This window comes from Gopherus flavomarginatus, chromosome 4 (assembly GCF_025201925.1).
Source record: "Gopherus flavomarginatus isolate rGopFla2 chromosome 4, rGopFla2.mat.asm, whole genome shotgun sequence".
Lineage (NCBI taxonomy): Eukaryota > Metazoa > Chordata > Testudines > Testudinidae > Gopherus > Gopherus flavomarginatus.
In genome coordinates this window covers 150,737,493-150,752,436 of record NC_066620.1, presented here as the reverse complement: position 1 = coordinate 150,752,436, position 14,944 = coordinate 150,737,493, and the positions used below count along the sequence as shown (strand labels likewise).

Genomic DNA, 14,944 nt, shown 5'->3' with positions numbered 1-14,944 from the left:
GCAAATTTAAGTCTTGTTCCAAGCTAGAACTACTTATGATAAAGAGTATCCAAAGGCAGCAAGTTCAAGTAAAAAGGGCAGAGGCGTTAGGCATGAAGTCTGCATTCTTCATTATAGACACATGTTACAGCACATCAATGCATGCACGCCATATATACCGCCCTTATACCAGACCTGAAAAGGAAATCTTTTATTTCTTGTACTAGAAATGTACAAATTAATAGTCTAAACAAACCCTATTGGGACAGGAGGGGACATGTTCCTGATGAATATAGCTATCTGAGGTTTTCATAAAGCTTGTTACAAATCTGTAAGATGAACTGCAAAACTGAGAATTGTGAAAAAAGTGGATACCTCATTTGGGATTCAAAGAAGTAATGAACATTTTAACAAACTAAAAGCATTCAATGTTTATTTTCTAATTATAGTTGCTTATAATTTTGCCAAAGTTTAACCATTTGTACTGAGTTTTTTCAGATAGGCGTCTGCCTCAGGCTGAATTTTGTGGAAGAAGTCAGCCAAAACCGTTCTGCCATTTCCAAGAACGAGGCTAGAAGAAAATGTATGGTTTTGCCAATGTTAAAATAATAGAGAAAGTCTAGCGCCCCACGTTTTGGAACAGGAACTTGATGTTTGCCGTGGGGTTTATGTCAAGAACGTGACTTTCGCTGTCCCTGACAAAATTTGGCCCAATTATAAGTCTTCACAATCATGGATTGAACCTACTCAGCAGAGACTTGATAGAGTGTCATAGTTAGAATCTCTGAAGATTCCATCAGCACTGAGCATGATCTAGCCCAGGGCTGCTGCAGGCCCAAGTGGAGCTGGGCACCATGACTGAGAGCATAGAGCCTCTCTCTCCTTTGCTCTCAATGACCCCGTGTTGGATGCAGGTAAAGCGGAGGAAGGAGCTGCCTGATATTCTAATCCCCCCCCCCTTTTTTTTTTTTTTTTAAGTGATAGGATCTGGAAGCATGTGACAAGGAGCAAGGAAAAAACTCTGAGTAAAGTCTACAAAATAACCAGCACACTATCAGCAATAAAGCTTTGAGACATACTACGTTAAGGTTAATATGAGAGAACAAAATAGGTAAAGGCCAAGAAGATTTTGTATATTTTAATATTTGAGCGTATGAGAAATAGTCATTAAACCAAGACCAATACACTCTTTGCTAAAAACTTAGAGAATGAACATGCAATTAGTTTGCTATTTCAAATGAATTTAGCCCAAAAAGAGTTTACATGTATTTAAAAATGAAACAGTCAATGTCTGTGATAAAGGCAGTATGATGCAGTCATGATAGATGCAATTTAACACTAACAGGCAACAATTATGGCACATTATCTTGACTTACCGAAAGTCATCCAAACTCAGGCTACCTCTGCAACAACAGGTACAAGAAATTAACCCACAAGGAGAGAGAGTCCCAAAGACAGAGATAGATTTATTTAAAGCAAAACCAAACAGCCAAGAACTTTCATTGCAATTAGCATGACTGCTGTTGTATTTATAAAGGTGTCTATCAATTTCCAGACAAATATTCTCAAAATATCATGTAAATGTCCAAAAGTTACCAGAGACCAATCAATACACATGTATTTGGTTGGGATAGTTGCATTTGATTTTTAGACCCCAATTCTGAAAACACTTAAGTGTGTTTGTGACATTAAGCATTTAAATAATTCCAGGGCTTAAAAGGGACTATCCTCATTCCTAAAGTTAACTATGTACATAAATGCTTGAAAATTCAGAATCTTAGGCTGTAATTCAGGTTTGATTCATACAGGAATTTACCCTGCTTGATAGAGGCTTTAAAGAAAAAATGTTTTCTGGGAAAAATCTGTAGACATTTTATAAAAGAATTAAATAGTTTGTAAAGAACTTTAAAGATGCAAAGGGCTTTTTATGTTGATTCACAGATTTTAAGGACTGAAAGGACCATTTAATTATCTAGTCTGACTTTTTGCATAATATGGGCTGTAACATTTTCCCAGTAATTCCTGCATCAAGCACAATAACTTGTGGTTGAACTAAAGCAAATTCATGCTAAAACCAGCAATAACCAATAATTTCTCTTTAAGAACATTGTTTCTGATATGCGGGAGCCCTCACATACTGGATAGACAGAGTACAGGAAGAAGAAAAAAAGACTACGCTTATAACAGTGTTTTAAGCATACCAACTCATTCTACAATGTCTCAGACTGTTCTTTAGTCATGTTACTTGCGAAACTTGAATTATGTTCAGCCAAATGGAACATGAGACTGAAGTATAAATAGTACACAACATAACTTGACAATGATATTGGCCACCTTTTTGGGCCTCCACTTGGCAAATTGGTACTGTATTTTGTTGTGTTTCTGATGCATTAAAAACCAGCATGTCTACATTTTTAATATACTTTTCTGTATACCTCTGCCACACAGAGATAAAGCAGGTATACCCAAAGCTTTGGGAATCTGGATATACTGAATGGTTTTTGTTTTTTTAAAGCTTAGCCATATTGGAAGCACTTAAAAAAATTCAGAATTGAAAAGATACTAATTTTTTCTTCCCAAACCCCAAGATCATAGGTATTTTAAAGTAATCAGATTCAGAGCTTAAATCTGTTATATCCATTAAATATTAGTGGGAGAAATTGTTACAGTTTGCACAGGACCCTATTAAGCTGAAATATCTCACATGGCTGGTTTCTACAGTTACTGGAAAAAGTGATTCAACATGGAAGTGCTCAAACACTACAGAGTCAACTTTCTATTTTGCTTTCTCCAAAGCCTTCTGTGTAACTCACTATTGCCATGTTATCTTAATGTTATTGGGCATGTCCTTAGTTTGAGGGTTTTTTTCACTCTGACATATCAAAAATAAAGGATTGTACTTCTGAATCTCATACCATTTTTTAAAATAAAAGAGCAATAAAAACAAACACTTTAAGCGAAATATTCCTTCACGTATTACTTGCTGCTCTGTAAGTAATCTACAAATTTAAAACTAAGTTTAGAAATCTAAATAAGTTAACATTGAACAGTACTGTATTTAGCAGAAGATTCAATCATATAAACCAGGGATCGGCAACCTTTGGCATGCAGCCCACTAGGCACATCCCTCGTCCCGTGCCGCTTCCCGCAGCCCCCATTGGCCTGGAGCGGCGAACCGCAGCCAGTGGAAGCCGCGATCAGCCGAACCTGCGGACACGGCAGGTAAACAAACAGGCCCAGACTGTTAAGGTGCTTACCCTGGTGGGCCATGTGCCAAAGGTTGCCGATCCCTGACATAAACAAACATTTTAAAACTTTCAACTACAAAAATGTATTAAAAGGTTTAACACACCTACCTGCTAAACCTTGAATTGCGTGTTGGGGATTCAGCTCCTCTTAAGAGCTGCCTGAAATACTAAAATAGAACAGTTAATATGCAAGTAAGTGCTGACTACGTTTTCTATTTTTTTCATTCTATCATCTCTTTACTAGTAGTTTACAGCTGTAAATATCAATAGCTAATTATGTTTCTTGCTTCTAACTTCACATCTCTGAGTATTTAATATTAGAAACACTATACAAGTCTCTGCAGTTGAGATGTTGTATTTCATATAAGACTACTTACAAGCATCAGTTCTAATGAACTTACAACATAATTTATGCTTTCCCAAGGGCACTCTGGCAGGGCTTTCTACTAAAACTATGTCTTCACTATAAATATTGCAGCACCACAGTTGCACCATTGCAGCAGTGCCACTACAGGACTTCAGTGTAGACAATCACTGTAGTGATGGGAGGGGTTCTTCCATCACTGTAATTAAACCACTTCCCCAACAGGTGGGGGCTAGATCAATGGAAGACCTACATCGTAGGTTAACTCAACTTAACTACGTGGCTTGAGGGACTCTTCACACCCCTGAGCAACGTAGCTAGGTCAACCTAACTTTTTAGTGTTGAATTGATACAAGTCCTGAAGTGCTATTATAGTCTGAAAAACTAAAAGAAGAAAATTGTGTTCCACATGTATTATATTTCAATTAGTTCTAGATAGAAATTGCAACTATACAAGTAGAAAAAAAGCCTTTTTCTAAAAGAAAAGTTAGTGCTGCAAACTCAAGTTAATATCTGAAAAGGAAGTTTTATTCTTTCAGGCTCTTGCATCATCAAAACTTCTGGAGCTGGAACTAACCAACAATTCTGTTGATGTGAAAGCTACTAAGAACCTAGCTCCCTTTAGGAGGCCATTTCTATTCCACAAACTTATGTCGATGCAAGTTATGTCATCATAAAGTTGTCACTGTTAGCACATCACTTGTGTGACTGCATACTTGGCTCCTTGCATTGGCACTACATGTACTCACAAGGAGTGTTTGCACTGATGCGTGCAGCAGAGCACCACGGGCAGGTATCCCAGTGTGAAACCAACCACAGTGCAGCGCTCTGTCTTTTGGAAGTTTTGGCAGTGCTTGGTGGGGCCAAAACAAGTTGCACAGAGGTGACGAGGAGCGTGAGGTCAATTTTGCAGTGCGCAACTGTCTCCTCCCATAACATCATCTGTAAACCATAATTTTTGCACCTTTTCCAAAATTCCACAAACTCGCACAGCCCTCCTTGCTGCCTACCATCTCTGACAGACGCATGAAGCCTACACAGCTCTGCACTGCCATGAGTGTTCGAAAAACAGAGCACACAATCATGAATTATTTGCAGAGCTGCAAGAACCACCGAATTGGTGGGGAACATGATGATTTCTTGGATGCCAGATTGCTGTGGGACATAGTGAGAACCAATTCAAAGTTGCTGGCATTCATGAAGTAGCTACAGATGGGCCCAAGAAACGATCACTGACTGGTGGGACTGCATCACAATGCAGGCTTGGGGGGACATGCAGTGGTTGCAGAACTTTTGGGTGCACACGGCAATATTCCTGAATCCATGTGTCGAGCTTACCCCAGCCCTCTACTGCATGGACATCAAAACGAGAGCTGCACTGACAGTGGTGAAGCAAGTGGCAATCACACTGTGGAAACTTGGAATGACAGAATGCTACCAGTCAGTCAGAAATCAATTTGCAGTCAGGAAATACATTGCAGAGGCTGTTGTCATACAAGTGTGCAGAGCCATTAATTGCCTCCTACTGCACAGGATTGTGACTCTCAGCAATGTGCAGAATGTAGTGGATAAATTTGTACCAAAGGGGTTCCCAAACTGTGGAGGAGTGATAGATGGCATGCAGATCCCTATTTTGGCACCAGGACCACCTTGCCACAGACTACATCAACCGAGTACGCTAATTTGCTATAGTTATGCAAGCACTGGTGGATCACTGGGGGTGCTTCGCTGACATCAATGTGGCTGGTCAGAGAAGGTGAATGATGCTTGCATCTTTAAGAACACAGAACTACTCAGACAACTACAAGCAGGGACTCTCTTTCCCAACAGGCAGATAACCATTGGGAATGTTGAAATGCCAATAGCAATCCTGAGGGATCCAGCCTACCCGTTGTTCCCCTGGCTTGCGAAGCCGTACATCAGCCATCTCGACAGCACCAAGGAATGATTCAACTACTGGTTCAGCAGGTGCAGAATGACAATTCAATGTGCTTTTGATCAATTAAAGGGACACTGGTGTTGTTTATTCACAAGATTGGACCTCATGAGAAAAATATCCCAATAGTTGCAGCTGCCTACTCTGTCCTGCATAATATTTATGAAGCAAAGGGGGACACTTTTCTGCTGGTATGGAGGGCAGAGATGGAGTGCTCTCTGCTGAGTTTGAACAGCCAGACACAAGGGCTACTAGAAGAGCTCAATATGGAGCTATACTGGTTAGGGCGGCTTTGAAAGACCATTTTAACAGTGAGCCACAGAAATGTATTTAGTTGTACTGTGTTCTACGTCACCCTGCTCTTTTGTGGCCTGTTACGAACTGTGAGGTGATTGCTGTATGTTTAGGAATACAACATTGTCAATACATCTATTAATTTTGTTGGTGTTTTATCCTGTGAGTTCTGTCACACTGTTAGTAAGATGTAATTGATTGCTTAAGAGGTCTGAAAGTACTCGGTAGCAGATGCTGCAAACTAATAATACAACAGACATTTATTTTGTAACAGAATTCACTGTAAAGAAGAAATCATGACATTTTAAAACAAATATATTTAAAACTTACTAATACTTAAGAGAACAGAACTTCTGAAGCAGACAGAACATTCATGTCCATTTCAGCTATTCCTACCCCAACTTTGGTTTTCACAGGTCAGCATACACAAAGCTGTGATTGTCTAATGTCCACAGGGTGGAGTAAAAGAAAAAAGTTTAACTACAAAGAGATTTTAAGTGAGCACAAGTAATGATGCATAAAAGTTAGAAATGGTTATAAGAAAAATAAAGATAAAATGCTCTCTAGTGCCTACCTTAAACTATACTTGATTCAAAGTGAAGTCCTTACTACATCCTTCTAGCAGCAATACTAACCAAAATTTTCAGGTCAGGCCCCTCCTCAAAGTCCAGCAGCTGTTTCTCAGGTCTTAGAATCACAGAATATCAGGGTTGGAAGGGACCTCAGGAGGTCATCTAGTCCAACCCCCTGCTCAAAGCAGGACCAATTCCCAACTAAATCATCCCAGCCAGGGCTTTGTCAAGCCTGAACTTAAAAATCTCTAAGGAAGGAGAGTCCACCACCTCCCTAGGTAACCCATTCCAGTGCTTCACCACTCTGAGTGAAAAAGTTTTTCCTAATATCCAACCTAAACCTCCCCCACTGCAACTTGAGACCATTGCTCCTTGTTCTGTCATCAGGTACCACTGAGAACAGTCTAGATCCATCCTCTTTGGAATCCCCTTTCAGGTAGTTGAAAGCAGCTATCAAATCCCCCCTCATTCTTCTATTCTGCAGACTAAACAATCCCAGTTCCCTCAGCCTCTCCTCATAAGTCACGTGCTCCAGCCCCCTAATCATTTCTGTTCCCCTCTGCTGGACTCTTTCCAATTTTTCCACATCCCTCTTGTAGTGTGGGGCTCAAAACTGGACACAGTACTCCAGATGAGGCCTCACCAATGTTGAATAGAGGGGAATGATCACGTCCCTCGATTTGCTGGCAAGGCCCCTACTTATACAGCCCAAAATGCCGTTAGCCTTCTTGGCAACAAGGGCACACTGTTGACTCATATTAAGCTTCTCGTCCACTGTAACCCCTAGGTCTTTTTCTGCAGAACTGCTTCCTAGCCATTCGGTCCCTAGTCTGTAACAGTGAATGGGATTCTTCCATCTTAAGCGCAGGACTCTGAACTTGTTCTTCTTGAACCTCATCAGGTTTCTTTTGGCCCAGTCCTCTAATTTATCTAGGCCCCTCTGTATCCTATCCCTACCCTCCAATGTATCTATCACTCCTCCACGTTTAGTGTCATCTGCAAACTTGCTGAGAGTGCAGTCCACACCATCCTCCAGATCATTAATGAAGATATTGAACAAAACCAGCCCCAGGAACGACCCTGGGGGCACTCCGCCTGAAACCTGCTGCCAACTAGACATAGAGATGTTGATCACTACCCGTTGAGCCCAACGATCTAGTCAGCTTTCTATCCACCTTATAGTCCAATCATCCAGCCCATACTACTTTAACTTGCTGGCAAGAATAGACTCAGACTCTAGGACTGGAAGGGACCTCGAGAGGTCATTGAGTCCAGTCCCCTGCCCTCATGGCAGGACCAAATACTGTCAAGACCATCCCTAATAAACATTTATCTAACCTACTCTTAAATATCTCCAGAGATGGAGATTCCACAACTTCCCTAGGCAATCTATTCCAGTGTTTAACTACCCTGACAGTTAGGAACTTTTTCCTAATGTCCAACCTAAATCTCCCTTGCTGCAGTTTAAGCCCATTGCTTCTTGTTCTATCATTGGAGGCTAAGGTGAACAAGTTTTCTCCCTCCTCCTGATGACACCCTTTTAGATACCTGAAAACTGCTATCATGTCCCCTCTCAGTCTTCTCTTTTCCAAACTAAACAAACCCAATTCCTTCAGCCTTCCTTCATAGGTCATGTTCTCAAGACCTTTAATCATTCTTGTTGCTCTTCTCTGGACCCTCTCCAATTTCTCCACATCTTTCTTGAAATGCGGTGCCCAGAACTGGACACAATACTCCAGTTGAGGCCTAACCAGCGCAGAGTAAAGCGGAAGAATGACTTCTCGTGTCTTGTTTACAACACACCTGTTAATGCATCCCAGAATCACGTTTGCTTTTTTTGCAACAGTATCACACTGTTGACTCATATTAAGCTTGTGGTCCACTATGACCCCTAGATCTCTTTCCGCCATACTCCTTCCTAGACAGTCTCTTCCCATTCTCTATGTGTGAAACTGATTGTTCCTTCCTAAGTGGAGCACTTTGCATTTATCTTTATTGAACTTCATCCTGTTTACCTCAGACCATTTCTCCAATTTGTCCAGATCATTTTGAATTTTGACCCTGTCCTCCAAAGCAGTTGCAATCCCTCCCAGTTTGGTATCGTCTGCAAACTTAATAAGCGTACTTTCTATGCCAACATCTAAATCGCTGATGAAGATATTGAACAGAGCCGGTCCCAAAACAGACCCCTGCGGAACCCCACTTGTTATACCTTTCCAGCAGGATTGGGAGCCATTAATAACTACTCTTTGAGTACGGTTATCCAGCCAGTTATGCACCCACCTTATAGTAGCCCCATCTAAATTGTACTTTCCTAGTTTATCTATAAGAATATCATGCGAGACCGTATCAAATGCCTTACTAAAGTCTAGGTATATCACATCCACCGCTTCTCCCTTATCCACAAGGCTCGTTATCCTATCAAAGAATGCTATCAGATTAGTTTGACAGGATTTGTTCTTTACAAATCCATGCTGGCTATTCCCTATCACCTTACCACCTTCCAAGTGTTTGCAGATGATTTCTTTAATTACTTGCTCCATTATCTTCCCTGGCACAGAAGTTAAACTAACTGGTTTGTAGTTTCCTGGGTTGTTTTTATTTCCCTTTTTATAGATGGGCACTATATTTGCCCCCTTCCAATCTTCTGGAATCTCCCCCGTCTCCCATGATTTCCCAAAGATAATAGCTAGAGGCTCAGATACCTCCTCTATTAACTCCTTGAGTATTCTAGGATGCATTTCATCAGGCCCTGGTGACTTGCAGGCATCTAATTTTTCTAAGTGATTTTTTACTTGCTCTTTTTTTATTTTATCTTCTAAACCTACCCTCTTCCCGTAAGCATTCACTATATTAGACATTCCTTCAGACTTCTCAGTGAAGACCGAAACAAAGAAGTCATTAAGCATCTCTGCCATTTCCAAGTCTCCCGTTACTGTTTCCCCCTCCTCACTGAGCAGTGGGTCTACCCTGTCCTTGGTCTTCCTCTTGCTTCTAATGTATTGATAAAAAGTCTTCTTGTTTCCCTTTATTCCCATAGCTAGTTTGAGCTCATTTTGTGCCTTTGCCTTTCTAATCTTGACTCTGCATTCCTGTGTTATTTGCCTATATTCGTCCTTTGTGATCTGACCTAGTTTCCATTTTTTATATGACGCCTTTTTATTGTGTAGGTCACGCAAGATCTCGTGGTTAAGCCAAGGTGGTCTTTTGCAGGAGTGAAATCAGGAAGGCCAAAGCACACTTGAAGTTGCAGCTAGCAAGAGATGTTAAGAGTAACAAGAGAGGTTTCTTCAGGTATGTTAGCAACAAGAAGAAAGTCAAGGAAAGAGTGAATCCCTTACTGAACGAGGGAGGCAACCAAGACTCTATGGAAGACTCTATCAAAAGCTTTGCCAAAGTCAAGGAATAACACATTCACTGCTTTCCCCTCATCCACAGACCCAGTTATCTCCTCACAGAAGGCAATTAGGTTAGTCAGGCATGACTTGCCCTTGGTGAATCCGTGCTGACTGTTCCTGATCACTTTCCTCTCCTTTAAGTGCTTCAGAATTGATTCCTTGAGGACCTGCTCCATGCTTTTTCCACAGACTGAGGTGAGGCTGACTGGCCTGTAGTTCCCCGGATCCTCCTCCTTCCCTTTTTTAAAGATGGGCACTACATTTGCCTTTGTCCAGTCATCTGGGACCTTCCCCATTCGCTATGAGTTTTCAAAGATAATGGCCAATGGCTCTGCAATCACATCTGCCAACTCCTTCAGCAACCTTGGATGCAGCGCATCCGGCCCCATGGACTTGTGCTGGTCCAGTTTTTCTAAATAGTCCCGAACCATTTCTTTCTCCACAGAGGGCTGGTCATCTTCTCCCCATACTGTGCTGCCCAGTGCTGCAGTCTGGGAGCTGACCTTGTTTGTGAAGACAGAGGCAAAAAAATCATTGAGTACATTAGCTTTTTCCACATCCTCTGTCACTTGGTTGCCTCCCTCGTTCAGTAAGGGACTCACTCTTTCCTTGACTTTCTTCTTGTTGCTAACATACCTGAAGAAACCTCTCTTGTTACTCTTAACATCTCTTGCTAGCTGCAACTTCAAGTGTGCTTTGGCCTTCCTGATTTCACTCCTGCATGCCTGAGCAACATTTTTATATTCCTCCCTGGTCATTTGTCCAATCTTCCACTTCTTGTAAGCTTCTTTTTTGCATTTAAGATCAGCAAGGATTTCACTGTTAAGCCAAGCTGGTCGCCTGCCATATTTACTATTCTTCCTACACATCGGGAGGGTTTTCTCCTGCAACCTCAATAAGGATTCTTTAAAATACAGTCAGTTCTCCTGGACTCCTTTCCCCGTCATGTTATTTTCCAAGGGGATCCTGCCCATCAGCTCCCTGAGAGAGTCAAAGTCTGCTTTTCTGAACTCCAGGATCTGTATTCTGCTGCTCTCCTTTCTTCCTTGTGTCAGGAGCCTGAACTCGACTATCTCATGGTCACTGCCTTCCAGGTTCCCATCCCATCTTCTCAAGTAGAAAGAGTGAAATGGCCAGGGAGAGAGAGGTCACCTGTGATGTTTGACCCTCTTTTTATAGTTTCAGTCCCCCTTTTGAAAAGCATTTCCAGCTGAGCATAAGGAGACAGCATGTCTGGTGTGGAAGGAGGCTTCCTGCTGGGTTCTTTCACCTGTGTATGTTCAGAAGTAGTTTTCCTCTTGTTTCCTCTCTTCCCCTCTTTCTGCTTGATGACTATATATACTGCTTAAATGCAAAGTAAGGCAAACACTTTCCTTTGCTTAGGACAGCCTTGTTTGATGACTTCTCCCTGGGGCTAACATCATCAGACAGGGGAATTTTATAACTTCACATACAAAGTTCCTACATATATTTTACCAAGATAAGACTGACCTGTGAGTTATTAGCTTTTAAATGATATCTTACAGGGCATGTTTTGCACAAAGATTATTACAGTGGTGTGTAGGTTGTGAATACACCTGTGCATTCCACCATGCCACCCCCCAAGTCCTCTTCTTTCTCCTTCTTATTCTGATCAGACGTTCTGCAAGTATGGAGGTAGAGTACCGCAAGGCTGCAATAGCAGCAGCTGCAGAAAATAAACACACAGAGATACCACTGTCAATATATTTACTACAGAAAGCAAAACTGCAGCACTCCCCCTGCTCCCTTGAAGTTTCAAGCACTACATGCTCATTCTCACTTTTGTTTGCAATTGCTTGTGCATGGCACCAGTCACAGCATCAGCCATTGTGAGTATGGCCAGCTGGGGATGAGGGAAATGAGGAAGGAATTGCTTGGTTGCATGAAACTAGTAGCATAGGGCACTAGCACTGAATGCTGGCAACATTTTCCACAGGAGCTGGTGATTTTAGCTGATATCTCATTCCTGAGGGTAACAAAGGGAGAAAGAGCACAGCTGCTGTTAGAGTCCTGAAGCTGCCCGGGCCCATATGCCACTAGCGTGTGTACTGCAATGGTGTACTGCAAAGTTATTGCTAACTGGCATGGGAAAGTGTCCTATCGCAGAAGAAGATATAAGGCAGTCCTCCCTAGAAACCTTCAGCAGAGGAGTACCTCCATGAAAGTTTCACTGAGACCTCTCAGGAGGATTCAAGGAACATCCTATGTATATAAACAAACTGCTCCACTTGGTCCCCCCTGCCTAACTCTAGAGAGGATTGAAAAGCAGATAGCAACTCTACCTCTCTTGATTGTTCCATTACCTCTTCTAGCACAAGTAAATTAATCAACAGTCAAAAGCTGTGTCCTCCTATTGTATGGGGGCAGGAGGGGAAGAGGATGGGAGTGTATCCTGTAATGAAAAAAATACACACTTACCTGAGGTTCCTTCCCTTGCATCAGACTTGACCATGCTCAATTGGCAGGACTGTGGTAGATCCCCCAGTCGCCTGTCCCACCTCCACCTCCTCCTCCTCCTCACTGTTCATGACCGAGGCCTGGGACTCAGGCTCCTCGAAGGTATTGCGAGTGTTGTGCTAGGTGGTAGTGGGGTCTCCGCCAAATATGGCATGCAGTTCTTTGTAAAAGTAGCAGGCCTGTGGCTTGGCACCAGATCGATTGTTGGCCTCCCGGTATGTCTTCCACAGCTCCTTCGCTTTTAGATAGCATTGCTGCTGGTCCTTGTCATACCCGTCTCCTGCATCCCTCGAGCAATCTGTCCATGCTTTTATGGCTGGTTCAGAGCTGTGCCAGCACAACCTTTTGTCCCTACAGGCCCAAGAAAGCCAATATCTTCTGTCCATTCCAGGTAGGAGTGTGTCTGGAATGTGCAGCTGACACGTCAGCTGGGCAGTTGCACTCAATAATGGAGAGTTGCTAGGTGTGATTACCAAGCTGGGCATTCAGGAAAAGGAATTTCAAAAATTCATGGGATTTTTAACAAGGGGGGGTGGGGCTTTCGGTCCCTGTGACCCATAGGTAGCGGAGTTCATAGTGGTGACCACAGCAGTCAGCATGAGGCACTGTGGAACAGCTGCTGGAGGACTGTTAGGATTGATCTAGGTAATGCAGCATCTACACGCGCACTGCATTGACCTCCGTACATTGACCTTGGCTCAATTACGCTCAGGGAGGCAGTATTATTATGTTGGCCTAATGGGCAATTTACATCAGGGTGAGACAAATTTAAACACAGAAATGCAAAACTAGGCCAACACAAGGCAGCTTACATTGACATAACTTTGTAGCGTAGACCAGGCCTCAGTTATATTGGCTCTACCCTGATAATAGGAGTAAAAAATAATAATAAACCTATTTTTACCAGTTAAATAGATAAAATTTGGAATACATACAAGGAGCAATGTTTAAGCTGTCACATTTACATTGCCATTTGAAAAAAAAACAACTGTGCTTAAAGGCAAGACTTCAAGTCTTTCATGCTTACCTCATCACTGTGACAGAACATAGGGGTAAAGACATTCTCTAAGAGGGAAAGAACATGTTCATACGCTTCAAAAAGACATCGCATAGTTTGAAGTTTCACAACATCTACATATTCACCTTCAGCAACTGCAGAAAAAAAAAATCCGGTTGTGAATATTAATTGGATGTGCCCTTGTTGTTCACAAAGTTTTTCTGACTTTTACAGGTCTCAGTCTCAAATTAGTCTGTATAAATTCAAGCAGGAAGCATCCAAAATTTTTCCAAGTACTTGATAAAGCAGGATTTAAATACATTATCATTCATAGAGAACAATATGCAGGGGACATCCAGTGACAGGAGACAGGAGTATATGCATTTTTGAACACCACTGGTTTGTTAATGAGGTTGCATGGTTATGATAAAATTAAAGTTATTTATTATTTGGACTGACTAGGATTTTTTTTAGTCTGACAGAATGCTTTATAGATTCCAGTATAAATTCTTGATCATTCCTTTCAATCTCAAACTTACTTCTTTGAATCTCTTCCACGATAAAAGGATCAAATCTAATTTTGTCAATACTTTCATCCAAACAATAGGTTTTGTAGATTTTCTGCACCTCTTCATGAAGAGACATTTTTTCAGTATCTGATAATTCTGGTTGCAAAATTCTGTCATTAAATTCCTCTGGAAGGTGGGGGAAAGAAAATGCATTTGTTGATCAAATTTAGCCAATATAAATGGTGGCACCTTAAAGTGGCACACAGGTCAGCCATCAGGGTATGTCTACACTGCATTCAGGATGTGTGATTGCAGCATACCTGAGCTACCTTTGATCTAGCTAGATCAATAACAGCCGCAGTAACAACAGTAGTGAAGTCACGGCAGTACAGGTGGCAGCACAGGATAGCTCTGTCTGTGCAGGAACCTGGGTACATACTCGAGTGGTTGCTAGCTGCCTTGGTTACATCTACACCTGCTGCAATCATGCCTCCCAACACCAGTGTATACCCTCAAATACCTTTCCAGCAGATATGGCTATACATAAAACCTTAAAATGTTTTAAAATTTATGACCAAGCTGATAAACTGCATTAAAGATTTTAGTGTTAAGTTGTATTAATACTTTGGTTTAAATCTAAAAGTTATATAAATTGATCCATAAAAATAAGAGCTGCAATAAAACTAATTACTCCCTTCCACAGTAAAATTCACAATGTTCCTTTGGAAGATTATGGGTTACAAACATTTTTATTATTTCCCTTCCAGAAAATAATCTCTACAAGAGAGACTTCTGGTTGTGCCTCCTTGTTGAAAATCTTGCTTACAAACCACAGCCATTGCCCATTCTCTACCATTTGATTCTCAAATGAGTGCTTAGAAAGCTGAGTAACAAAATTTGAATCAGTAATGGCAAAAGGGACACAGCTGCTGAACAAGTTTCAACCTCCTTTACATCCTGCAAAAAAGGAAAGCACACGCAGATGTCAGAACTTTCAGAAATGGTATAAGCTTGAACAGAGATTCTCACAGAATTTTCATAGTCTGCAGTACATCTTTTTAGACAGATTGTAGCAATGGTAAATACAATAGTTTTCTTCTAAAGGAAAATCAAGACATCGTATAATTGACAAGTGCATTTTATTCCTTGTGATGAACATTTTTTAAATA

General features: G+C 41.5%; 1 protein-coding gene across 4 annotated transcripts in view; it reads right to left on the bottom strand.

The window, feature by feature from the left end:
• SNX14 (sorting nexin 14) overlaps positions 1 to 14,944 on the bottom strand; it is an 86,585-nt gene that overhangs the window by 38,951 nt on the left and 32,690 nt on the right. For 3 of the 4 annotated variants that reach the window (XM_050950098.1, XM_050950095.1, XM_050950097.1), the window contains 4 exons: positions 13,806 to 13,961; positions 13,297 to 13,421; positions 3,336 to 3,394; positions 1,356 to 1,382 (listed from right to left, as the gene is read on the bottom strand). In XM_050950098.1, the coding sequence (XP_050806055.1) occupies positions 1,356 to 1,382; positions 3,336 to 3,394; positions 13,297 to 13,421; positions 13,806 to 13,961 (367 nt within the window). The remainder of the gene's footprint in view (positions 1 to 1,355; positions 1,383 to 3,335; positions 3,395 to 13,296; positions 13,422 to 13,805; positions 13,962 to 14,944) is intronic. The other variant, XM_050950096.1, reaches the window with a different exon arrangement.